Below are 26,723 nucleotides of genomic sequence, written 5' to 3' on the forward strand. Positions count from 1 at the left end.
AATTCAAATCTTAGATTGGTTTTTTATGTTTGGTTTGAATTAATTAGTTTGGACATCTCGAATTTTTAAACATTTACGATACATTATAGTAACAATTACCAGCCTCAATTTATTGAATGATTGATTTACTTTTTAAAATGTACAACATTCTACCTTCAACAAATATTGAGATCACTTGTGCCATATATTAGGTTTTACTTACTCAAAAGTATTTTTCATTTTTATCTGGACTAATAATCGCAAATGATATTGGATTAGTTGTGATTTTATGATATTGGATTAGTTGTGATTTTATGTCAATCTAAAGTTTGATAGCTGTTGGACACTACCAGATCACCTACTAGCTCTCATTTGCTTTCATTAAAATTAAGATAATTAAATCTAAATACATATATAAATGATTAAGATATTGTCTCTGATCATTACATAATTAAAATTGTTTGTTTTTCAAAATTTGAATTACCTAATTTATTTGTTCATAAACATAATAAGTATACCATTCAAATAAAAGAGTAATTAAATATAAAAAGATATGAATATAAATATAATAATACTTCTTATTATAAATAAAAGAGAATGAAACATTTATGTTTGCTAGTGATGGTGGAAGATAGTTTGTACACATGGTGGTAATGATAGTTGTGATGGTGGATGCAGGGCCGACTCAACAATATTGGGGGCCTAAAGCGAAACTTAAGAGAGGGGCCCTAATTATTATTTTTCATCATATGTACTTTTATTTAAAATATATTTTTCTAGCTATTTCAGATGCAAAGTCATTAAGTATTGTTTTATAATCAATTTGTTTTAATAATTCCTTTTCAAATGATAATATAGCTAATTCATTCAATCTATCTTGAGACATTGTTGATCTTAAAGAAGATTTAATCAATTTTAATTTCGAACAAAGAAAAATTTGGTTGAGACAACGGTTATAAGAACAGTTAACACAATATGTGTATTTGGAAAAGAATCAAATCTTTTATTTGATTGAGTATTTTCATTACAACATTATCTTCTACTTGTATTATTTATCTTTAACACTTTTACTTCAAAAAATAAATCTAAACCATCAATTCAAAATAACTAGTATGTGTTAAAGAAAGTTGAAGGTTAAGACAATATATTTTTTTAAATTTCATCATCAAGTAATCTCAATATTTTACCACTAAATAAGAAATCAAAAGTATTTTTATATGCTTCAATTGGTTCAAATTTATTTTAAATTGAAAAAAATAGTTTGATCTACTCTACATATATAACATAATGATCAACTCTAAAGATTCTTCAAGGAACTTAGTGATTTTGTTATCCATATTTTCATCAAATTGTTTCTTACGAAAATCATATTTATATTCATGTCATATGCAATTTCTTTAGTAGAAATCATAGCACTCATGGTACATATAATTTTATTTTTTTTAAAAATAATATATATAAGTAATTGTTTTTTTTAAAATGGGGGCCCCAAAAAATATGGGGCCCCAAAAAATATGGGGCCCCAAGCGATGGCTTTAGTGGCCTAGGGGTTAAGACGGCCCTGGGTGGATGTGATTGGTGTTTGTAGTTACTAGCGTGATAATGGTTGTGACGGTGAAGTTGGTTGGTGATAGTTAAATAATGTGTGGTGGTTGACGATATGTTGATGGTAATTGACATCAGTGTGGAGGTAGTCAGTAGTAGGGATTGGTCGCATTGATGGTAATGGAGGTGGTGGTAATAGTGAATATAATTATAATGATGAATGTGATAGGTGGTAGCGATCAATAATAATAGTTGACGGTTATGACGATTGTGATGATAGAGATAGCTAGTGATTAATGAGGATAATGATAGTTGACAATGCTGGTGGTGATAGTGATGGTGGTGACAACAGGTGATTGTGGATTGATGGTGAAAATTATTCATAAAAAAATGTATTTCATGATATTAAGATTTTGTTTAACTCAAACCAAATAAGTATTTAAATCTTATAATATAAATAAAATTCACTTAATGACCTAAAGTTTGAACCATTCAAATTCCCACTGCAAGCAAATGAAGCCCCAAGCCTTCTTCCCATAATAACTAATTTAATAGAAAATTATGATTTACAAAAAATTATACTCACATAAATATTATGATAAATAAGAATTTCAAATTACAATTCTTAAATTTCATGTTTTTTTATAAGATAAAAATAAAGAGAACAACACTAGTAAAGATGTTTAGTGGGTTGGTGAGATGTGGATGATTAAAGTAGGTAGATAAAATCACTAAGATAAGATAATTTAATGTACCAACTTTAGTCATCCAAACATTACTTTAATGTAATGGAACAATTAAAAATGGAGAATATGCTAAAGCTCCAAAACATTATTCTAAAAATAGAGTGGGACCATACTCAACAACCTGGTTGGACAAAAATTGACCTAACAAAGAGCCTATAACTTTCACATACTATTTGATTCAAAAAGTGGAAGGAGACACTGTGGATAGGAAGGATTAAAGCTAGACTTTCAACAATCAAGAACAACCAAAAGTTTCAACTACCACATAACTTTGGATGGAGACAAATCACCATCCTTCAACCCTTTGTCTATGGTAGGGCCACATAACTTTTTTATTCAGAACTCATTGTCTTGACTAATTTGGATTCATTTGATGTAATACTGATATACTAGAGCTCGTTTGGAAATACGATACAAAATCATGATATGAACTCAGATTAGTATGAAGTTGAAGTTTTAGTTTAGATATGCAATATGAATTTCTCATGTTGTATTTTTTTTTCTCATAAACAGAAAAATCCCACAAGTTGTAGAAATTACCAAAAAAAATCCAACTCTTATACAAGCTTGCCAAATGAGCAAAAATTCATAAACAAAGTATAATATATTACCACATGTTTATACTAAAAAATACAACATTTATTGATTGAACTTTAATTCATATAAAAAGTAAAATTGAACCTAAGTTGTAATATACTACTCTTTAATATAATCCTCCGAGCTTAAAATTGAACATGAGTTGCTTAGAAAAGACTCATGTTAGCTTCACAAAATTAGATTTCCATATTTTTCTTCCATGGCTTAGAACCAAAAGCTAATAAAAGAGAAATACAATAATCCAATTCGTCATTAGCATATCAGTGATTAATATAAGAGAAGTTAAAATATCACCTATCGTTTGGTTTGGAACAAATTATCGCAGGACTAGTTATCCTGGGATAACTTATCCCATCACTATGGTATAAATGGTGGGATAAGTTATCCCAAACATGGCAACCAAACAAGAAACAAAAATTTTATCCCACCACTATTTATTTTTATCCCTCACACCAAACGAATGATAACTTCTCCCCCAGCCATTTAAAATTAAGCAGAAAAATGTGCAGACACAGTCTAGTTTAATGGTAGAACATATGTACTTTCATCAGTACCATTAAGGCAATACTTTGTAATGAATGTTGCCAAAAGATTATTTGGTCCAATTGCTTTGGAACAGATAGCCACAAAGTGATAACTATAGTAAAGACAAAGAAAGCCCCTTGTTTATCAGAAGACCTGAAATTCCAATTATAAATTGACCTCATTATCACTCGACCAAACAAAAGTTACAAAACTCAAAGATATGTTTAAGTGTACATGGGTCAGGAGCATCCATAAAAGCCTATTTCTATCCTCATCTTGGGTTCATTCTGGTTGCCCCGCTGCTCAAACTGAAGAAAATGACGAAGAAATTGTCTTTATTGAAAATATCAGAACTGCCGAGGCCACTTGGTATCGATTTCCACCATTATCTCCAACCTCAGAACCAAAACGAAAACAACTTTGGTAGACGCCAGCAACCAAGGGTAAGTAATAAGAGTCTAAGAAACTTGTTTAGCTGCAGCTATAACAGCCTCTGCTGTGATTCCAAACTCCTTGTATATTTTTCCAGCAGGGGCACTGGCACCGAATCTGTCAATTCCAATGGCCTTCCCCTTGGATCCGACAATCCTCTCCCACCCAAATGTGGTTCCAGCTTCAATGCTAACTCTAGCGGTAACAGCTGCTGGAAGGACACTTTCCTTGTACTCAGCTGATTGCTCATCGAAAAGCTCCCAAGAAACGAAGGAGACAACTCTCACGGCCTTTCCTTCCTTTCTGAGTTCATCAGCAGCCTTGACAGCAATTTCCAGCTCTGAGCCAGTACCAATCAAAATGACATCAGGCTTGTTGCCTGAAGAGTTGTCTGATATAGTGTAGCCACCTTTTGCTGTTCCTTCAATAGAAGTTCCAGCAAGCTGAGGCAACTTTTGCCGAGAAAGAGCCAGGATGGATGGTGTCTTACTCTTGAGGATGGCCACCCTGTAAGCACCAGCTGTTTCATTACCATCTGCTGGGCGGAGCATCAGAACATTGGGCATTGCACGGAAACTTGCCAAATGCTCAATGGGCTGATGTGTAGGGCCATCTTCTCCAAGCCCAATTGAATCATGAGTCATAACATAGATAACGCGTGATTCAGCCAAAGCTGAAATTCTAATGGCTGCTCTCATGTAGTCAGTAAACACAAAGAAAGTAGCACAGTAGGGAATTAAGCCGGGGCTGTGGAGAGCAATTCCATTACAGATAGCTCCCATACCATGTTCACGAACACCAAATCTTATATTACGCTCCTCTGGGGTGCTCTTTTGGAAGTCACCAAACATTTTCATGAGGGTCATGTTTGATGAGGCAAGATCAGCACTACCACCAAGGAAACCAGGAAGAACCTTGGCAAGAGCATTCAAGTTTTGTTGGGACAAGTTTCTGGTGGCATCTGCTGGACTTTCAGGTGTGTAGGTCTGAGATTCAGAAAGCAAGCAAAGTAATTAATCAGTATAGATTTATTTACATGTTCCAGAACTAGACGGGTATTTAGGAAGAATGATTAAATAGAAAAGCATGACCAAGGAATTGTGATGCAAAATAGTTGATTTGACTTATAGAATGTTGGGTAAAACTGAAACAAACTCTCGTCTATATAAGGAGGCAAAAATACATAAAACCACCCAAAAACTAAGAACTCAATATGAAGATAGTGCAAACCAAAAGCAGTTGAAGTCAGCTTTTCAATTGGAGAGAGAACGATAAAAATGACTACTTACAGGAAGAGCTTTCTCCCAGTCAGCAGGTAGTTCACCAGTGATGATGGATTTGAGGTCTGCAGCTTCCTCTGGGTACTTCTTCTCATATTCAGCAAACTTAGAATTCCATCCAGCTTCAAGAGCAGCACCCTCGGGAACATGACGGCTCCAATGGCTTCAAGAAGTAGCAAGTGCACCAATAGCTAGTAAGTTACCAATAATGTTCAAATGAATCTGGAAAACGGGAACGGAATAGTACCTCTTGACTTCTTCAGGCACATGGAAAGGCTCATAAGGCCATCCCAAGTTCTGCCTTGTGGCTTCTACTTCCTTAGCTCCAAGTGCGCTTCCGTGTACACTGTAACTGTTTGACTTGTTGGGCGAGCCAAAACCAATGGTTGTAGTCACCTGAAAGGAGAAAGGTTCAGTAAACCTAATGATAAACGATATGAACTGAATCTATAAAGGAATCTATAGTGACATTACAAATAATGAATTAATCATGCATCCTAACTGAGGGAAACAAAAAATAAAGGAAATGGGTTGCAAAAATGAAATGTAAAGTAATCAATAAGAAACAAGGGCAAAAAGATGCAACAAAGTATATACAATAACTCAACCATAATACTACTTTCCAGGATTACCTCCTAGTACCCAACATACAGATGCAACGGGTAAAGTACCTTGATCAAAGTGGGTTTGTCTGTGACTGCTTTTGCTTCCTTAATGGCAGCACGAATCTCATCATAACCAGTGTTACCATTCTTCACCCAGATTACATGCCAACCAAGAGCCTCATAACGGGCAGCAACATCCTCAGTGAAAGCGATTTCTGTGTCACCATCAATTGAGATGTGGTTGTCATCATAGAAAGCAATCAACTTTCCGAGCCCCCAGTGTCCAGCAAGAGAAGCAGCTTCTTGTGAAATACCCTCCATCTGGCAACCATCACCAACAATACAATAGCTGCATGAACACCAATGCCATTAGCCAAACAAACAGGCTGCATTAAATCCTAGAATTGTTTATGGCATTCAAAAGAAAAAATAAAAAAGAGAGAGTGAGGAGACTCTCACGTGTAGTGGTCTACAATCTCAGTATCAGGTTTATTGAAACGAGCAGCCAAGTGCTTCTCTGAGAGGGCCAAGCCAACGGCATTGGCAATCCCTTGTCCAAGAGGCCCTAACCGCAAGAAAATAAATATCATAATCAGTTATACAGCTCTCAACGAAAAGCTACCTACACATATATACATAATACACCACCAGATAGAAATCTAATAAATGTAGACGGACATATAAAAAGTGCACTAACCAGTAGTGACTTCAACACCAGGTGTCTCAAAGTTCTCGGGGTGTCCAGGGGTTTTGCTTCCCCACTGACGGAAGCTCTTCAAGTCCTCTTCCTAGTCAAAATATAACAGTAAACATCATCAGCACAGTTTAAACAACACAACGGCAGAAATTAACTCCAAATGTAATCTAAGTAAATTCTAAGTACAAACACTTCAAAAGACATAAGCTCATTAAGCTAAAAGACAGATAAAAATTATTAGTAACTGTCCAAAGTGTACCAAAAATCATGTTTCAGTTTTCAGTGCTGTATGGAGGAAATATTTTTCTGCAAATGAAATGGATATACCAGAAAGATGTGTCTTTGGTATGAAGGAAAATATTTTCCATGGTTTACCCACTTAATTTCAAGTGAATCATTGATTGGTTAGTGAAAAATATCTTCTGAAAAAATATTTATCGCAAATTAGATAGTGCTTCAATGAATTCTTTTAGTATCAAATACTGATAACAGTGTGCAAGTATTGGTTGTAGCAAGTGATATGAAGTATAAGAGCTAAAAATAGTTATAAAGGGAAAATGACCTGCACCCATTAGAGCACAAGCCATTTCCCCTTTTAGTGAAACATAATTCTCTGCAGAACTCAAAAAGATAAGAAGCTTTTAAAGATCCAATTCAGAAAAATAAAAACACAAAGCAGAAAATATATAGATCCACTCATGCATACACAAATTTAAGGGCAGAAAAGAGTTAAAAGGCTTAAGGATTTTTACCCTGACAGCATCATAGCCAGCGAGGTGAAGCAAAGCATACTGAAGCATACATCCATGTCCGGCGGAGAGAACAAAGCGATCACGATTAAACCAATAAGGGTTCTTGGGGTTATACCTCATGATCTCATCGTACAATATATGACCCATAGGAGCACATCCCATAGGTAAACCCGGATGACCCGAATTCGCCTTTTCAACAGCATCAATAGCCAAAAATCTGATCGTATTTACAGATTTCTCAACAAGGGCATTATCAGTTTTCTCTAAAGTCTCCACAGCAGCTGAAGCGCGAATCGCGGAGTGTCTGCCGGAGGCGGCGGCGGAGGGAAGAATATGGCGGCGGTATGAGGTAGCAGTGGTGGATTTAAGACCGGAAAAAGTTGGAAGAGAGAGGGAAGAAGGGTAAAGCTGAGAGTTTGTGGAAGAAGAAGAGCCATGGCGAGAAACTGAACGAGAAAGGATAGCTTGAGAGAGAGTGAGAGAAGAAGAAGCCATGGCTTACAGAGAGAGAAATGTGAGAAGATGAGTTGATATAAATTAGGAAAATGAAATGTAGAGTGGCCTTTATATGACTTTTGAGGATTTATTTTTAGGGATTGGCTCCTTTTGGCTCTAAGAGATACTTACGCGTAGGTCAATGTCATGCAACTATACTTAATTAATATATAAATATGTCTTTTAATTTTAATTTATTTAATATATAATAATATACAAAAAAATAAAAATTATTTGATGTACGATAGTTATATTAGAATGGAGGATGATATCTAGATTCACATTGTGTAGTACCCAATTCAAATAAAAACGCTCTTTATTAAGAATATATAATTAGTTGAACAAATAAACACACATATCATACATGATATAATATAAAACAATTGTCATATAGAACGAGTGTAAATACTTGTTAAAAGGGAATTTCTTTATTTGCTTTATTTTGGTTTTTTTGGGACCATTTTGTTTTATTTTGGTTCTTTGTTGTTTCAAGTCAATTGCCATAATGTTAATCTTCCAAAATTAATGATTTTTTTCTTCTTCTGAAACTTGAGAAGTTTGATAGAAGCCATTTAGTGAGAGTGATGAGATGAAAGCAATTTTTTGGAAAAAAAACCATGACCAAGAATGAAGGAGACATTTGAAAGGAATATATTATTTATATTCTCTCTATTTTTTTTCTCTTTGTATTAAATAAAATGATGTAGAATAGTAGCATATTCTCAAAATTGATTATGGCTATAAAAAAAAATAAGGAAGAAAAAAACCAAGTAGAGAAACTTGGAGAAATATTAGGTACAATAACATATGTAAGTGAAATATCATGAATTTGAAAAGGGTAAAATATACGGAGACTTTGTTAGATATCTGTGGAGATAGAGATGTTGTTTCTGAATTCTAATATATGCTCAATTCAAAAGAAATGTAATCAAAACAAAATGATATGTCAATAAAATAGCAAGATAAGCAAAATGAATAAAACAAATAATAATAATAATAATAAAGAATAAATATAAAAAATAAAATAATATGGAAATACTAAATAATATTATTAAATTAGGTGGGTGGAATACAAGAATCCAACAACCAAATTAGGTTTGTTAACTTTGACACCCTTCATCAACAACATAAGAAGTCCCTAAAAAAGAGTTGGTGGAAGCTATGTTTTGGGTCAAAAAAATCATCTCACCTAACCATATAGCAAAATCCAACTGAAAAATTTTAAACATATTTTTAGTGAAAAAAGAATTACTAAAAAATATTGTACCTACTAGTTTTTGATGTGGAATTCTATGTCAGGCTTAAGATTTTTAATTTTTTTTATATTGTTCTAGAATTGTCAAATTTAGTTTAAAGAGAAAACAAATCCTTCTTTGTAGCATTGAAATCGAAAAATTTATTAAGTGTATTCAAGAAAAACATATATATATATATATATATATATATATATATATACTCAATAAAAGATATTTAATTAATCACCCCTTTAATATACACATTTACTTCTTTGAATGGAGAAAGAAACAAAAGAAGTTAATACCCTTATCTAGTAAAAAAATTCACTAATGCGTGAATAATCTATAAATAAAGAAATTAAGAAGGGAACATTTGGTAGAATTAAACACTTTGATAGCTAATTAAAATTATACTGATATTAACAATATAAGGATTACTTATAAGAAATCGATGCATGATTTAATATAAATTCTATCATTTTTATAAAATAATATAAAAATCCTCTCATAATTTATATATATATTAATTATATCAACTTTTAAATTATAAATTAAATATCATATTCATTATATAAATAAATAATTTATTCTTAAGCTCTGAAACGTATAATTTAATACATGTATAACTCATCTCTAAATCAGTTATCAACCGATCCCTTAAACCTTACTGATACTGATGCTGTGTGGAGTTGTTGGAGCTTTGGGGCTGTCGTTATAGACGCACGCAATAGCAGTTTGGTCATTTTTAGCAGGCGGCAATTACAAGGCGCAAAGACCACTTGGCACTAAAAATAGCAGCAACCAATACAAATTAACTTGCTCTTCACCTAGTTATTATAACCACTTTTGTTTTTTTTTTATTTAACTTGTGCCTTATTTGGTTTTCACTTGACATTCGATATTTATATTGAAGTTCAAATTATGTCGCGTAGGATTATTTATTGAAAACTTGACTTAAAGAAAATACTAAATAGTGATTAACTTACCTAGTTTATTAAGGGGCTTGAAACCTAAAATGTGACAACTGATTAAAAATGGAGGGATAACTTTTAGTTTTGTATGTTCGAATTCAAAGTACTAACAGTATATAACCAGAAAATGAAGTTAAAAGCACATCAAGTCAGGATGGCCGAGTGGTCTAAGGCGCCAGACTCAAGTTCTGGTCTTCGTAAGAGGGCGTGGGTTCAAATCCCACTTCTGACATTTTTATAAAATATTTTCTCTTTAAAATATAAATAGACTAAAAAGAGAGTAACTACAGTCTACATACACACATCAAAGAAAGAAAGTTAAACGTAGTCATTAAAGATCAAAGTAAAGTGAGTGAGTTAAAACTATATAATGTCTTCTAAGTTACTTAATTGTTACTATCATTTTGGAAAGTACTGATTACTTTATCTATATTAGTTGCATTCATTATAATCGTTTGGTAAGAAGGATAAGAGTTTTTTTTTTTTTTTTGAATTTATACCACTAGACAGTGTCTAGCGGCCTTTTATTAATAATATAATTAAAAGAAAACCTCAACAAAGATAAGTACAAGCAAGGGGGACTAGACCTTACCTTACCAATTCTAATGAGGTACGAAACCTCTACTAAATAACCCGCATGAAGAAAATAAAAGCTAGAGAGAACTAAGTATTATATGATCATCACAGAGTTTATAATACACTCTATGATGATATTACAAATGAGGATGCTTAAGTAGTACAAAAGTATAAAAGTCATGATGAGATTTGAGTAATTAAACTCAAACTTCGTTTTACAAAAGTATGAACTAAAAAAGACAGATTGCCCTTCTAAAGTAACCTGGAGTGTTTTCCTCTTGTCTACCTCTTCAAATCAGTCTAACAATACTTGACAGTTCATTTATTCTTCTTAGATTTATTGGATCTTGTTAAAGTTGTTAACATTGTCATATGATTCTACTTTGTCAGTTGCATCGGTAGGTGCCTTGGAATAAACTCCTCAGTCATCTTATCATCCCAACTATTTTTTCTTCCATGCTTCTTTTTGTTGTTGCCTAGGAGAAATATATGCATCCCTAGCTGCATTTGCAAAACAATTATTCAACTTATCATATTCTTCACTTTCCTCAAAGGTGTCCTCATCTTGTAGGTTAGCAAATCTATTTGTGCAGAAAGAACTACTACCAACATCTTGTAGTTGTTTGTTTGTGTTAATAGGCGTAAGAGAAGTCAACTTTTTAACATTATAACTCACCAACGCATCAAGAAGCTCTTTGTCACCAACTGAAACTTTTTGAACCTTAGTACCTGTTAAAACCAATTGTCGCCCTATATGTAATGGGGATGAATCACTGGAAATGCCACTACCCTTAGGCACAAAAAATGGTGCTTCGGGGCTCAATTTTCTATGAGTTGTGACATGTTCATCCTCTTCTTCCACCCGATCGACCCATCGACTCACCTGTAACACCTTTTTGCCCGCTAGAAGTGATCAAATTATTTGTCGAAGTAACTTGAGAGATTGAAACAATCGGTAGAGCATGAGAATTAACCATATTCAACTTAGGAGCAACATGAGGCTTAATTTGAGAGGCTCCAGGAGAACCAATTTGAGCTCCAACATCAACTGTTACCCTGCTCTATCAACTATATTAGACTGTCCAAGTTCTTTTATTTGCGCCACAAAAGTAGCAGTTGTGTTAATGGCTACATCTTCAGTCAATAGCTTTCCAGAAGCGACTTGCGACGCAACACCAAAAGCCTTTGAATTAGTTGTCTTTTCTTGAAGCCCAATCTTATCATTTGTTGTATCTGCAGGTTCACTCCCTACCCTCGCGATCCCTGTAGCTGTAACACTTTCTTTTTCAGTAGCATTATAATTTAGTTGCTGCCCAACTTCAGTTTGACATGTTTGCTTCCCAGAATTTTCAAGTTTCCACGTTGCAATCGAATTTCGATCAAGCACCTGACCTGCATTCGAACCAACTTGATCTTCACATGAAATTACACATGTATAGCCTTCTTGATATCCTTGGCCCTTATCTGAAGTTTTCGTAGCATCAGCCAAACCTTTTCCAGAGATGTTTAACAACTGAACCTCTGGTCCAGGCACCAAAAGGCCCTCCCAAACCTTTGTTCCAGGCACTGACCTTTGACCAACTACTTCTAGCCTTGTATCGCCCCACTATTTTCAGTAGTTAGGTGCTGCATAGAATTGATATTCGGTGTTCCGTTCACATTACTTGCATTATCTGTATCATTAGAGACTTTATTTTCAGTTTTTTTTTTGCATTCAAGAAGTCTCGTGCATCACCCTGCAATTGTTCCAGATTGTTTGTTTTGTCACCTTGCTGCCCGATGTCATCTTGATTACCCTCTTCCCTTTTGTTTTTCTGGATCATTAGTCGGCAATCAACATCTTCATGACCTTGGTGCTTACAATAGGTACAATACAAAGGAAGATTATCAAACACAACCTGTTGATAGTGTTCAATGAGCTTACCAGATTGTTCATCCAAAAAATGCATCCTTACTCGTTTCGGATGTTTGTCCATAAGATCAAGAATGACCTTAACTCTAGTTGTGCTAGGTCTTGTCCTATTTTAAGTGGCTTTATCTATGGCTACTGCTTACCAATAGCCGATGCAATGGATAACAAAGGTCTTCGAGCAAAAAGATTTGGCAACAGATCCGGTAGCGAAACCCACGCCAAAGCTTTTGAAGTTTCTTCCTTAGGGTTAAAATTGTGTCCATGGAAAGTTACGGAACAGATGTTGTTCCCCATTAAATTGAAGATAACCAAACTGTTTTGAAAGAACAGAGCAAAAACCTTCATAAAGATCACACCGAATTAAAAGACGTCGCGAGCCAATTAAATAACGTCCTTTGATGACCAACTGTTTTGGAATTAATTTTCTCAATTCGTGTAAGCTTGGCGTACCATAGGAAAGCTTCATAATCACGGCTTGATGAAGTCCCTCTTCAACGACATACTCATCTAATTCCTTAGAAGTAAATCAGACAGTTGGTTCCCCGTGTATTAATTGAATAGGTTTCAAGATTGTTTTGGTCAGTGCCGTAAGATTATAATTCATTAGAGATGCATATGTATTTATAAGGTTTGACTCTCCCACAGTTTGAGACTCAGGAGAGGCTTCTAAGTAACCATTCACGAGCAGCCGCATGGATTAGGTTTTTCCGGGGTCAGGATGTTTAATTGAGATGAAATTGCAAGATAACTTATTCCGAAATTAGTTATCTCCAGATTAAAGTGTTGTTTTTATCCCACAATATGGTAAGATGACAAACCTAGAAATGAATAACTTGTTCCCAACCAAATGAGTAAGAGTTGCTCGCAGTTGAAATGAGAAACTTAACGAGTAGAATCATTTGTTAACTTGTATTTAAATAAGATGCTACACAAATAATTTATTTTCTCATACAACAGAGACTCATGGCTAACCACAGTATTTACAAGATCATGTCACTTCATGTAAAGCTCAGTTTCTCACCCTGGAGAAAGATAGAAACGAGTTCCATTCATTTATCCTTAAAATTTAAACCAAGAACTTACATCATCTTGACTCGTTTACAGTTTGAAACACAGCTCCGAATCCCTCTGCCTGTTACGGAATATGCGGCTGCTGCTGATCGAACAGAAGGCGACTTGTCAATGTATGCATACCTTTCGTTACCATTCCAGTATAGAATCACCCGGTTAGTGCAAGCATGTGACCAGCTATCTCCTGTTTAAGCAAGACTTGTTAATAAGCTAATAGGTACAATGCTCAACTAAGTTGCTTCGACTCTCTAAAAATGTTGCCACACCCGTGTTGGATCCATAAAAAATGCACACCCGATGACAGTTTTGAAGAGTCCGAGCAACATAGATGCTCAATACAGTAAGATCACCAACTTTGCTTTCCCACATCAGCAAAAGAGAACAGTTTTCTTTGGGAATGTGGTGGGTTCGGGGTCAAAATCAGAAACATAGCAGGTATGCGTTGTACCAAGTTATATCATTACAAAAGGAGGCTTTGTAATTACCTAATGCAAGAGTTAATTGATATTGGCCGTCTGTATACTTGGTGGTTACTTGATTCAAGAGGATGACCTACACAAATAAATCATATGTTAATAAATTGGCATAATAGCAAATAAAACTATCAAATTGTGTACAGAAGATAATCACGTAGGAACAAAGTCATCCTTACTGCCAAAGTATATTTCTTTGCAAGCTTCATCAACTTTAAAGCCATTCCACCCAGTAGTCTGGTTCTAAGGGCCATGTCATCAAAATCTTGACGGAAATGGAATGTAATGCTATCAATAATAACAACCTTAACCTATTAAGAATGAAATTTAAGATATTACATATTTTAGTAATGGAGATGAATAATTAAAAAGAAAGAGTTACTCTACCCACATCTTTATGCTCTGAGATGAACTTTTCCAAGTAATTTACAACAGCAATTTGCTCAGTGTAACTACAAACGCGAAAATAGAATATATTCTCAAGGAAATCCTTTGGCTGCATGTTAACTTGACAAGCTTGTAAATCCCTCTTTAAAAATCCATGATATTCGCGCATATCTTCCAAACAAGCTTCAGCAATTTGTAAAGCACGCTCCACCATGAAGCTTCCTTCTGTATCTACAAAGTGCATATCACACTAAGTGCTTGGCTGATTTTAGAAAGAGACTAGCTATAATTGATGTAAGATGTGAAGAAAAAGACAACTCTATCAGCACGTACCTATATATACTGCCTTGCCTTGGAGACCGCCATAATCCATGGGAATTTGAACGTTCACTGCAAGTTGTATCCTGAATTTTGAAGCGTCTTAACCACTAGAAACAAAAATGAAGGTATTTCTAATACACAGGAAGTACATATGACAACAATTACCCAAGTTGCGTTTTACCAATTCCTGGCACCCCACCTGAAACAATCAGAAAATATTTTACCTTCACTTGATAAGAACTGCAAACATGTTGTCTTAGAAATGCCAATAAGCAAGAGTGAACACCTTATGATATGTTAGTAATGGGCAAGCATATGTAGAGGTTAAAACACTAACCAATTTCAGTAACCTCTCTGCAACTTATACCCCCACCCAAGATGTCATCCAATTCTGAACAGGATGTTGTGATACGTCCAAGCGATTTCTCCTCGTTTAGCATTTCCCAGGCACTCTGTGCTCCTATACCCAAGATACACATAACTAAATATGCTTCCTATTTGCCAAATAATCAAAGCAGAAAAAATGACACTACATGCTACTGTCAACAAGTCACACTGAAACAAACTTAATCATTGAACAAATGACCTCATAATTGTAAATTACTGTAAGTATTACCTAGATGACTTCTAATGGACAAAACATCAAGTTTTCAAAAGGAGAGAGAATAGTAGTTATAACATACCATTGACAATAGAGCTAGTTCCATTACATCTTTCCGATCCCCTCCTTTGTGATGCAACTCTCAAAATCTCGAGCGCCTCATTTTCTGAAATCTTTAGATCTATAACAGATAAAGTAAAAACAATGAAATATTCTACATATGCATAAAAACATTAATTAGGAATAACATTGGTGTCACTCGTTAAACAAAACTTAATCTGTTTTAGTGTCCATCACACTTAATAAAAAAACTATAACTGAAAGAAAATGAAAGTCATGCAAATTTAAGCTTCTCTTTGTTGTAGCTCCAAGCTTATTCTTTTCCTAATTCTCCTAAAAAATGAGTTCCCCTTCCATCCAGCGGCAGAGCTATAATGGTGGCTGCGGGTTCAGCAGAATCCAATAACTTTGCATGTGTTAAAGGCATAATACATAAACAGACATTCCAACTGTCAAGTAATCCCTCCAACTTTGCATGTGTGATAAAGGCATAATACATAAACCGACACTCAAACTTGGCCTCAACTGTCAAGTAATCCCTCCAACTTTGCATGCACATCTAGACACCTCCATCTGACAATAATACACTCCAACCCGTCCCCACTGTATTTGATGGACACCTAACACTGACGAGAATTGGGTTCTTACAAGTGGAATTAGGGAGAATCTAGTTTTCATATGTTGAAATAATGTTTAATTTGATCACCAGTTAAGGTGCCGGACTCAAATTTTGAGCTCCAAGTTGATGCTTGAAAGGTTTTAATAATCTTCTGTTGGATATATGTTATTCCTTTCACTAGGAAAGGTTAATTGAACTAAGGAGAGGTGGAGCCAGGATTTTTAGTTTATGGCTTCTGGACCACAATTGGCGGGACTCTTCTGGAATCTGATAATTTCGTAATGATCAGCGAATTACAGGGTCGATAACTTGTTTTCTGATTCGTATACATACAAGATGATCAAGTAATATGTATCTTGATTCAGTTCCTTGATCTTTAGAATTCGAAATATTTTGTTCTTTAATTTTAGCTTCAATGGCGGAGCTGAGAACAATAGCTTTTGTTTTACAAAAATTGGAAAAATGTGAAATGAGGATTGATTGAAAAAAGAATTTCGAGAAAACTTCTAATTGTTTTCGAAAAACTGGAAAAATTAAAGATCATTTCATTATTTTTTGAAACAAACACCACCTTAATACTAGTTAGAAATGTGTTGATTGAAGAATTTGGAAATGGAGTCTGGAGATTGAACGAGTTGAAGGATGATGCTAGATTTCCTATAATACTGGAGCTAAACTGACAAATGAGTAATACTGGACACAAACGGAAAGCAGAGTTGCGTAACAGTAAAGATTATTCAACATAGAGCAATAGTTTTATTAGCACAAGTCTCATCAGGAACCAAATCTAAGACCCTCCTCCTCAAATGTCGAGAAAACACTGTAAGCTTAATGCAACTACTTCGAAAATCTTCTGATTATCTGTTAGCAAAATTTGACAGTTAAGACTCATGACTATATGAATGCATGCATATCTCCTACACATGTACTTGGACTTTTATAGGAGATTAATGCACATGCAATGTATATAGATAACTAATGGTATAACAATACTTAGATACACTCGTGGATATGAATGTCTATATATTAAATACATACACTTAGAAGAAACATACATCACAGATTTACATATTTGAATGTAGAGGAAGGATTAATAGTCTTTATTTATGGCGACTCTTACCGTAAGAAAGAGACTTTAGAAACTATATAAAGGGCTCTTGGTCCTTCTCTTAACTCAACCAAATTTGTACATCCCATGATTATATAACAAATTTAAAGTGAGTTAGGAGAGTGAAGATCAAGACTGACTCTATATTGATGAAAGCACCAACTCAATCCTACATGATGAATGATCAAATAAACTCAAACAAGGACTCAAGCCAAATAAACCAACAAATTTCCCCAAAAACTCCAGTATTATAGGAAATCTAGCATCATCTCGTTCAATCTCCGGACTCCATTTCCAAATTCTTTCAATCAACAAATTTCTAACTAGTATTAAGGTGGTGTTTGTTTGAAAAAACAATGAAATGATCTTCAATGTTTCGAGTTTTTCGAAAACAATTAGAACTTTTCTCGAAATTATTTTTTCAATCAAACCTCATTTCACTTTTCCAATTTTGTCAAACAAAAGCCACGAGCAGTATATAAAATTTTGAATTCTAAGCACCAAAAAAGATCAAGGAACTGAATCAAAATACATATTACTTGACCTTGTTGTGCGTATACAAATCAGAAAACAAGTTATCAACGCTATAATTCACCAGTCATTACAAAAGTTATCAAATTCCAGAAGAATCCTGACAATTGTGGTCCGAAAGCCATAAACTAAAAATCCCGACTCCGCCTCTCCTTTATTCAGTTAACCTTTCCTAGTAAAAAGAATATCATATTTCCAGCAGAAGATTATTAAAACCTTTCAGGCATCATACAACTTGGAGCTCAAAATCTGAGTCCGGCACCTTAACTATCGATCAAATTAGACATTAATTCAACAAATGAAAACTAGATTCTCCCCAATTCCACTAGTAAGAGCCCAATTCAAAGCGCCTCTCTTTCTCTACATATATTTCACTACGCGAAAACAAATAAACTAGCTAACTTATAAACCGATTGCTAGTCAATTCAAAGACAGATTCAGAGCATTAATAGTAATAAATTTGAAAAAATAAATTTGACAGAGAGAAGAAGTATACCGCGGGCAATATCGGAGTGAGAAACGGAAAAGAGAGAAGATATAGAAGTGTAGCCGCCGGAGATAAGCTTCGCTCTCAGCGACGCCGATATCGGAAGACTTGAAACTTCCATCACAATCTTTTCAGGGTTTTCCCGCTCAAAATTGGAGCTAATGACAAAATGGTCATGATTTATTCAAAGTAATTTCTTAAACATATTCTAGAAATTTTAATTTATTATTAAGTTAATAAAAAAAGATGTATTTTTGTTTAATATTTTAAATAAACTCTGTTTAGATTTGAATATTGTGGAAAAAGAAAGTTAATCAACAATATTGATAATAATGATATGGGAGTTGGAGTTTTAATAATGAATTAATTGACTCTTCGGTAGTGACAAAATATAACGAATTTCTTGAATAAATGCTTGTGAATAGTAATTTTCAAGAGAATTATGAAATATTAATTAAAGTATTTAATAAGATTTGTTTAAATGTCATGCACGATTACAAGTTGAATCAAAGAAGGTAAGTATTGATTTGGTTACTATGGATAGCAAGGATGTTTTGCTTCATGCATTCGTCGACAAGTTTATGATATAATAAGAATAGCTATGAAAAAAGTGATACAAGATGGACAAGCTCAGCTGTAGTGTGAAAGGTGCAGTAGATATAATTGAAGAAAAATACGAAGGCTACTCGGAATATGAATGTAGCTTGTGAAGATTATTAGAATATCTGCATATCTAAAGCAAGACGTGTTTGTACATATTTCTAGAAGTTTTAATATTGTAGCTCATAACGTAGCTAAGTTTTCAACTTCTTTGTTAATTTTTCTTGGGAACGAATATTTCCAAGTTAAATTGTAAATGTTGTATGATTCTTTAAACATATTTTATCGGTAATGAATTAACAAATGAATGTTTTGAAGAAAATAAACTTCAATAAAAAACATTAGAAAAATTCCATCAAATACTCAAAACAATAAGCTAGACACTAAACTAAACTTTAAATAAAATAGCAAATGTTGCACCAAACTCTTTAAGGAATAGACCACAAATAATAAAAACACTTCTGATTTTCAAATGTGAATTTCTGCTGAATGGCCATAAAGATTATATCATTTGAACACGTTTAATTAGAAAAACAAAAAAAAAGGGTCGAAATACCCTTAAACTATGTGAAATTGAACAAAAATGCCCTTAACGTAGCTGAATTTTTAAAGTACAAGATGGAAAACTACCAAATGCAGGAGGCACTAAAATATGATACAACATCAAAATACACAGTTTTCCCCCACAGGCACATTGCTCTTGAATTATGGTTCTTTCAAGCTTTCAGCTCACCAATTTTCGAATATGAATCATGATTCTAGGCAAACCACTTTATATAAATATCTACATGTTTGTGGATGTGCGTTGTAGAAAAGTCTTTGAGTTGTTTAAATTGCAGACTGTGACTCTTGCTTGATAGATGCCTTAATGAGAGAGGTAAGTGATGGATGCATCCGTGCTGTTCTCATTGAGCGAGCTTCACTTTTTCCTTCAGCATATTCCTCACCGAGAGGCCACCTTGGGCGCAAATCAAGCTGATCAAGGGAGCAATGGATCATAATTAAACATGGTAAGGAGAAGGGTGTGGGAAGGGGGCTTCAGGGAACAGGAAGTAGAACTACAGAAATTCAATAAAGCAGATCAGTTTAACATGTAGGCGTTTATTTTGATTGAATAATCGCAAGACTTTTGGCAAACTTAACTTTCAAGGCACAAATCTATGGGTTGTCATACTCAATCAACGTAACTATAGGACATTATGGCCAGTTTTGAGTTAAGGGAAGAAAAAGACTAACCACGGCATTTTCTGGTTCATTTGCGGGAGGTGGAGGATCAAATCTGCCCAGACGGAAATGCTCAAGGCCAGTCCACGCAACCATTACACCTATTAGAACAGGTCAACGTATTAGAGTGCAATGTCAAGCCATTTGCACTTTTGAGCTAAAAAATTATCCACGAGACAATCAACCTAGAGGCAGTGCATGCCAATTTACTTGACTCAGTAAGAGACATGACCTTTCCTCTGAAGCCTTGGAAACTTAAAAATTAAGAATCTAAAGTTCCTGTATGAAACTGAGGCAACGTAAGAAGGAGAATTGTCTAACCATTGTCAGTACAAAGGCTTGGAGGGGGGCATACAAGTTTCAGCCCTTTCCTTTTCACAACCTCATCAAGCCGAGCTCTGACATACTTGTTAGATGCAACACCTCCAGACACTACCTGTGAAAGGTAAATTGGACAATTAGCATAATTGACATTAAGCTTACAGGATCATGTGAAACTAATACATTAGACTATTAGAGTAAAGCCAAGGAGGAAGATATTAGTCATATAAAACTGCAGTAAACAGAAAACACTGACCAAATGATTTATGGAAGGCTCTATGTTCAAACCCCACTCGATTGCCCGTTCACACTTTTCCTCCAAATGTAATACCGCAACTCGCTGCGTGAAGCGTTCATTACAATGTAAATGAGATTTAAGAATATGGAAAAGGTATAGGAAACAGATCCATTGATTTGTTAACCACTACTTCTTAATTATAAACAAATTACAAGAAGATCAATCTTCTATAAAATCTATATACCTGGAAGGAGGCAGCAATATCTGCCCGAGCCTGTCTTTCTTCGTCAGAAGCTTCAGCAAGAGAGATTTCAGCATTGCTGCATACAACCTACAAAATGTGAGTAGCTAGGAGGACGAGGACAATGACAACCAACTGATGTACATTGTTGTCCTAGTGATTCATAAAACCTTACGATCATAAGACAAAGCTAAAAGCTACTGTACTTTCTGGACCATGGTTTACAGAACACTATCCTAAGGTAACATTGTAGAAAGAGGAAAAAACAAAAGCTTTGACCCAGACAGGTTGTTTCCATATATTGGATAATCCACTCTTTACCTCATTGGGAATGGAAAATCAATTTCTATAATTCGAAAAGAACAAAAAACAACGCAACGATATTGGTGGTAAAGTTTAAAATGAAATGAAAATGAAAAACACTTTGCAGAACTGATCAATAACTTTTATTCCCTAATGAATCACATACATTCTTTTTGCTTCAATTGCCAACCTCACTTGCGTCTTCAGACCAGCATATGAGAAGTTGCAATCCTTGTGTTGTTTCATAGGGACCTAAAATTCATTCAAACTTCTAGTCAATTGGGCAAACAATATCACTTCTAAAATTCCTTAATAGAGAAAACCCGGAGACGTATTGCATATAAGTGCAAATGTCTCTAAAGTAACTTACTTTAAATTTGACAGACTTGGCATCTCCTTCTTGCGCTAGCTCCTCTACAGCAGGGCCCCCACTCTTCCTCAGATCAAGACCAAGCCATTTTGCTGTTTTGTCATATGCCTCGCCAATTGCATCATCAATTGTTGTCCCAAGCTGTATGTAATCGCCAAGATCACGTGCAAGGATTAAAAGATTATGGCCTCCTAAAGAGCATATGAATGAAAGAAAATCCAGTATGTTATTGATATCTAATTCACAGGAAAATACAACTGGTCAAATTGTTTTTCATTATGAAAACTGTATTTTATGTTGTTGAATTGAGAAACATATCCAATATTTAGCATACATTGGCTTAAAGGTTAAACAATTCAATTTTCGTAACTTTTTAGAGAAGTCAGGTCCCTTGGGAAAAGAAACTAAAAGAAAAAACACACACAAAGATCACAAATAATATACTTGAATTGAATCAACCACAAGATGTTTGATTGTATATATGAGAGATTTTCATCTTGCAGGATACAATCGAAGGACTCATAAGCATAACAATGAATATCATGAGCATCCGAACAAGCATATGAAAGACCTTTAGACACAAATTAAACTGCCAAAAGATGTCAAAACTCTCTGGGTAGTGGGACGTTCAGTAACAAATCCTAGATCTTTTATATTCAAGTGATGTTCCAAGGTGAACTGATATAGATAGCACCATAAGATGGCTGTGCAATAAGAAGGCCCAATAAGAATTAGCACAATACTATATAGCTTGGCCATATATATCTAAAACACAGGAAAAGATGACCCAATATATTTTCAGTAAGAGTAAATAAAACAGACCTATAAAATTGTAGAAGGTTATCTAACCTGAGACAAGTAGGGCCATAAAAGGAAACTGCAGCTCTCTGTCTACTAGCCTGAAAAGAGAAAACATTAGTTCCAGGCGGCACAGTACACTGAGTTTACAAATATCTTGAAGCATACAATCTTCATAGAAACTTCGACTTATCTGTAAGCATAAGATAGGCGGGCATTTTAGACACTTTGGCAACTTTCTGTAAGCTAATGTAAAAAACAATGGTGGAGTTGAGGAGCACTCCATGGGCGACTACATTTTCTCCTCTCAGCTTATTCATATCTGAGACTCCAAGGTCAATGAAATCATCTGTAATTACTACTTAAAAGGGGTCCAGTAGAAGAAAGAAAGGGGAAAAGTGAAGTAGAATACAGACAAAAATCTTGATTACCACCTCATACCATGCAGCCAATATTTGTGATTGATAAAACAAGATATCCCATGATATATTTAAGGTGACAGGACCTCTATAGTTACAAAGCAGACCATAGGTTATCATCTCACAAAAACTAATGGTGCCCCTAGAAATAGAACAAAGAAGATGAGAAAAAAAATTATCTGCTTATTCATATGATTCCCTGACAAAATTTGGCAACCAAATTAATAGCAAAACAATCAAGAATAAGTAAAACATAAAAGTGTTACCGCAGAGGAGATAATTCATCTTACAAGATTATTTCAGCCGAAGTTTTTTCTTTATTTTATTGTAATTTGCAGTATTCCGGACAAAGTAATTGAAAGCTGGGAAATTCACAGTTTAACTAACCACGGAATTGGACAAATTCCCAACAAATTTTTAGCTGTATGCACTGATCTTAATCTACTGTTTGCTACTAGCATGAATAACTTAACCTTTACTCCATATTGCTACCTGGCAACCAGAGTGTGAGCTTCCATGTGATGGACACCAACAAGAGGTAAATTATGAGAACCGGCAACACTTCTTGCTTTCCGCACACCAACTACACATAAATTGAACAAATAAGGTACAAGGACTTACACAAGGTTCATTAATTGTCCCAAAATGCATCTGTGTCCCACACAAATATCCCCAATGTTTAATTTTTCAGATTCATAAGTAGTCTATGTTAGAAATTGACAAATATTAACGAATTAAGAACAGTACTTCAGTCTAAAACAAATAGGCACATTAATTGGTGCAGGGAGGAGAGGAAAAAGAGAGAGAAAAAAAATGATCAGCCCTCCCGAAGGAAAAATTAAAACAAACCAAAAGAAAGAAAGGCTACTAAAGCAAAGACTGAATAAAAACTTACTTCGCAAACAAAGGCTTAAACCAGGACCAATCGTGACAGCAACTGCAGTTAGATCCTTCTCAGTCAGATTAGCTTTATCTAGTGCTTCTTGTACCACCTGAAGGGAATAAGTACACATTGATCGCAGGAATAAATGACAGAAATATGATGTGTCAATTCATATTAAGAAGCTAACAATCTTAAAAGTGTGAGAGATGTAGAATAATAAGTCAAATTGTAACAAGAAGAGAACTTGAGGCAGGGTCCTTTGGAATGATATCCACATTTGCTCCTTGAGACAACGATGTGAAGCCTCAGAAAAACAAAACCAAAAAGATATTTGAAAGTTTTCTATTATGGAATCATAGTCTATCAATTAGAATTATGATTAAGAGTATCTAGTAACTATTCTCTAAGGGATATAGATCATCAATCAGTTGAATTCATTCTAATTCACTGAATTAATCCATGATATAAAATATCAGAAAAAGAAAGGAGTTTACATTATTACTTTTTTCCTTGTTGGAAGAGACCCCACTGATTTTCCAGTTCATTAGGGAGTGTTTTTTGGAGTACTGAATAATAGGAGTATTCTTCTTTGATCATTTCCCAAGAAGTTTATAAACTTAGCCTTAGCAAAAGATGATCGAACAAGTCAAGCCACAAGAGGACATCTTTAAATCTAAAGCAAAAATAAGCCCAGACCAGAACTTCTCTCTTCTTTCCAGTTTATCATAATCAAATATGGGGGAAAAGAAAAAAAATACACAGAGAGAGAGACTTTCAAGTACAGGAGAGACCCCGAGGTAAGTTTTTTCAAAGCTTTTATCATATTTTTCAGTACCTAACTACCTATATTAAGTTGATCATTTTGATTGTGTGCTGTCTTTGTTTGGGGCTATAAGAAATGATTGTTGAGTAAATAAGCCTCTGATAGTTTCTCAGTAAGGGATAGGATGGAGACTGTTTATCCAACTCGTGCGGACTTCTCTTGGATAGTGGTGGCAGCATCTAAGAGAAGCTTTTCCTTCGGGCATTTAGTTGAGCATTAGGTAAAATTTAACAGTAGACATATCTCCTTAAAAAAATATTGATACTATGGTTTTTAATGAACACTTATCTATTAAGTTCATGTCACTACCATGAAGCATAGTCTGGATCCTGGAGGAGATCCTTAAGAGGGAATAATTCCAGGGAATATAATAATACTTTAAAAATCCCTTTCGTGATAGATCATGGAAAACTGCAAAAATAAACAAAAGATGCCAATTCAAATTTCTGCTATCTAGTGAAAAGTGAGGTAGTACAAAAGGGTCGAAAGGGAACCTTATCTGCACAAACAGAAATACAGAACATCACTAAACAGGACATAAATCATGATGCCAAAAGGAAATGTTCAATTGGTTTAGTGAAACATCTAGCATGTGAAATCAAACAAACTACTTGATCAGAGTTCATTGACATTATAAAACCTGATAATGCTGATGTTTAGCAAGAAGTTGAGTACTTTGCAAATTGATGTATTCTCAATCATCTTATTGAAAAAAGAAGAAGTAACATGCAGGATCGTGGTATGACACCTAAACAAGACGCACACTTGATACTTCCGTAACACTTTCCACCAGTGATCAACAGTTTCCAAGTTCTTGAAACAAAGTACTTCAGGGTTGACAGCATATACCTGATCAATCACCAGAGCATGTGCTTCCTCTGCCATCTTAGGAGCAACTCCTCCATATCTAGCAAGCAGTTCTGCCTTGATGATATATGGAACCTCAAGATTAGAAGAAAGACCACATAATGTGGGCACACAAAAATAGTATAATTTGGATTACTTCTCGAAGTTACTATTCTTTAGAGCATTGAGAAATTCTCTGAGCAATTGGCATGAAGAAAGAACAGTGGTGTGAACAGATAACAAATTATGCAGTATAAGAATATAAAAGAACGATGCTGAGGATCACTTCCCATATTATGTTGACTACTCTGCCATGCATAGGAATACATCAACCTCTAAGGGGCTTTCATTAACAAAACAGCCCCATTAAATATCCTCCTTCTACTATTTGCATAATGTTCATTTATGAGGGGTGGAACAGACTCAAGATGTAACCTAGGGCTAGGTTATAAATATACTCCTTCCCTTCACTTGTAACCCATCTGATGAGTATCACAATAGCTCTATTGCACTTCGAATTGTAACTCAAGCTTTTGTTTTCCCGGTGACATTGCCAGACGATTACACTGGAAAGCAGCTTAACAAGATTCTTCCTCTTTTACTCGTTTCACTGTTTACTAATTTTCCTTGTTACTTGAATTATACTCATTAGCAAGTAATTTAGCACCAAAACCATACTGTTTGGTCACTATAATGTGTGTGCCCTTGAACCACTAAAACAAATTCAATTGTTATCCTAAGTCATTGATTTAGGGGTAAACAATGCTTGCATCTTTATATGTATAAATAGGAAAATGAATAGAAATCGTGCATACCAGCAACCAATGTGGAACATGACATTTGTCATTCTAGACAGACCCCAACTATTTACATAATGATGCAAAAATAAATGAGTAAGCAAGCCTTCAACTAAAACAATGTAATGAACACAAGATAATAAGTGTCCAATAGTTTATCAGTAGTCATTAATTTAACAGAACAAGATAATAATATAAACTAAATGATAATTCTCCAGACTTTCTATAACTACTTAAATACATATAGAGTACCTGCGAAGAGATAACTTGGCTGAGAATTTCACCATTGCTATTAACCTACAAATGGATATCATTAAACTCAATAAAGAAGAAACTTTGCACAGCCCCACAAACAGGGGTGAAGCTAGAAGCCAAGTTTGGACGAACCTAATAGCTTTCTGTATTTGTATTAAGAAATTCACTAAACATGTAAAACAAAAATTAAAATTTATAACCAAGTTACTAATAGCTAATGTCGATATCCTGAAATTTAAAAAACCTATAGAGTTCAAACTTAGCTCCGCCACAAAAGTAATTTCAAAGAAACTAGCAAAGAAGTTACCACAGCGGCGGCAGTATCATCACAGCTCGTTTCAATGCCTAAAACAACCAAATTCTCATTTTCTCCCAGTATTTGATTCTGGGTTTGAACATTAGAAGCTGAAGTAGAACAATAAGCTGAAAAAGATTTGAACAGTTGAGGCTTTACTGCTTTGTAATTCAATTGCAATTTGCTTGTCGCTTTGAATGTGAGGTGAATTGAGGGTCTCCATAGCAGCCTTAGACGAGAAATTGGTGAAGACAAATTGGGTAATAAAGAAACCATTTCCACAGAGTAGGATGAGGGCTTTACTG

The 26,723-nt window shown here is 34.7% G+C and overlaps 3 protein-coding genes and 1 non-coding gene across 5 annotated transcripts; 1 reads left to right on the plus strand and 3 right to left on the minus strand.

Annotated features, from left to right (window-relative positions):
- Positions 1 to 3,561: 3,561 nt before the first annotated feature.
- LOC125831560 (transketolase, chloroplastic-like) lies at positions 3,562 to 7,680 on the minus strand. Its single transcript, XM_049510718.1, has 7 exons — positions 7,159 to 7,680; positions 6,407 to 6,497; positions 6,169 to 6,274; positions 5,776 to 6,058; positions 5,352 to 5,500; positions 5,114 to 5,267; positions 3,562 to 4,810 (listed from the first exon to the last, which is right to left on the minus strand). Exons 1-7 carry the CDS (start codon positions 7,651 to 7,653, stop codon positions 3,851 to 3,853), a joined length of 2,238 nt encoding a protein of 745 aa, XP_049366675.1. The 5' UTR covers positions 7,654 to 7,680; the 3' UTR covers positions 3,562 to 3,850.
- Positions 7,681 to 10,007: 2,327 nt separating this feature from the next.
- On the plus strand, positions 10,008 to 10,091 carry TRNAL-CAA (transfer RNA leucine (anticodon CAA)). The gene has a single exon. It is a non-coding gene; the product is annotated as a tRNA-Leu (tRNA).
- Positions 10,092 to 13,274: 3,183 nt separating this feature from the next.
- Positions 13,275 to 18,150, minus strand: LOC125831568 (DNA repair protein RAD51 homolog 3). 2 transcript variants are annotated; one of them, XM_049510726.1, is made up of 9 exons: positions 18,015 to 18,150; positions 15,283 to 15,381; positions 14,937 to 15,059; positions 14,765 to 14,798; positions 14,612 to 14,682; positions 14,283 to 14,509; positions 14,071 to 14,202; positions 13,904 to 13,970; positions 13,275 to 13,602 (listed from the first exon to the last, which is right to left on the minus strand). In XM_049510726.1, the coding sequence occupies exons 1-9, from the start codon at positions 18,124 to 18,126 to the stop codon at positions 13,427 to 13,429; spliced, it is 1,041 nt and encodes a 346-aa protein (XP_049366683.1). In that variant the 5' UTR covers positions 18,127 to 18,150; the 3' UTR covers positions 13,275 to 13,426. The 2 variants fall into 2 exon arrangements, with proteins under 2 accessions (XP_049366683.1, XP_049366684.1); XM_049510727.1 differs by having other exon boundaries at positions 13,396 to 13,602; positions 14,283 to 14,503.
- Positions 18,151 to 19,192: 1,042 nt separating this feature from the next.
- Positions 19,193 to 26,723, minus strand: LOC125831563 (probable tRNA N6-adenosine threonylcarbamoyltransferase, mitochondrial). The gene is made up of 13 exons (XM_049510721.1): positions 26,431 to 26,723; positions 26,121 to 26,165; positions 25,075 to 25,149; positions 23,415 to 23,511; positions 23,012 to 23,102; positions 22,152 to 22,201; positions 21,303 to 21,493; positions 21,099 to 21,184; positions 20,633 to 20,708; positions 20,407 to 20,490; positions 20,151 to 20,265; positions 19,842 to 19,930; positions 19,193 to 19,580 (listed from the first exon to the last, which is right to left on the minus strand). Exons 1-13 carry the CDS (start codon positions 26,692 to 26,694, stop codon positions 19,434 to 19,436), a joined length of 1,410 nt encoding a protein of 469 aa, XP_049366678.1. The 5' UTR covers positions 26,695 to 26,723; the 3' UTR covers positions 19,193 to 19,433.

This window comes from Solanum verrucosum, unplaced genomic scaffold, assembly GCF_900185275.1.
Source record: "Solanum verrucosum unplaced genomic scaffold, falcon-dt-bn FXZP01000049.1, whole genome shotgun sequence".
Classification (NCBI taxonomy): Eukaryota; Viridiplantae; Streptophyta; class Magnoliopsida; order Solanales; family Solanaceae; genus Solanum; species Solanum verrucosum.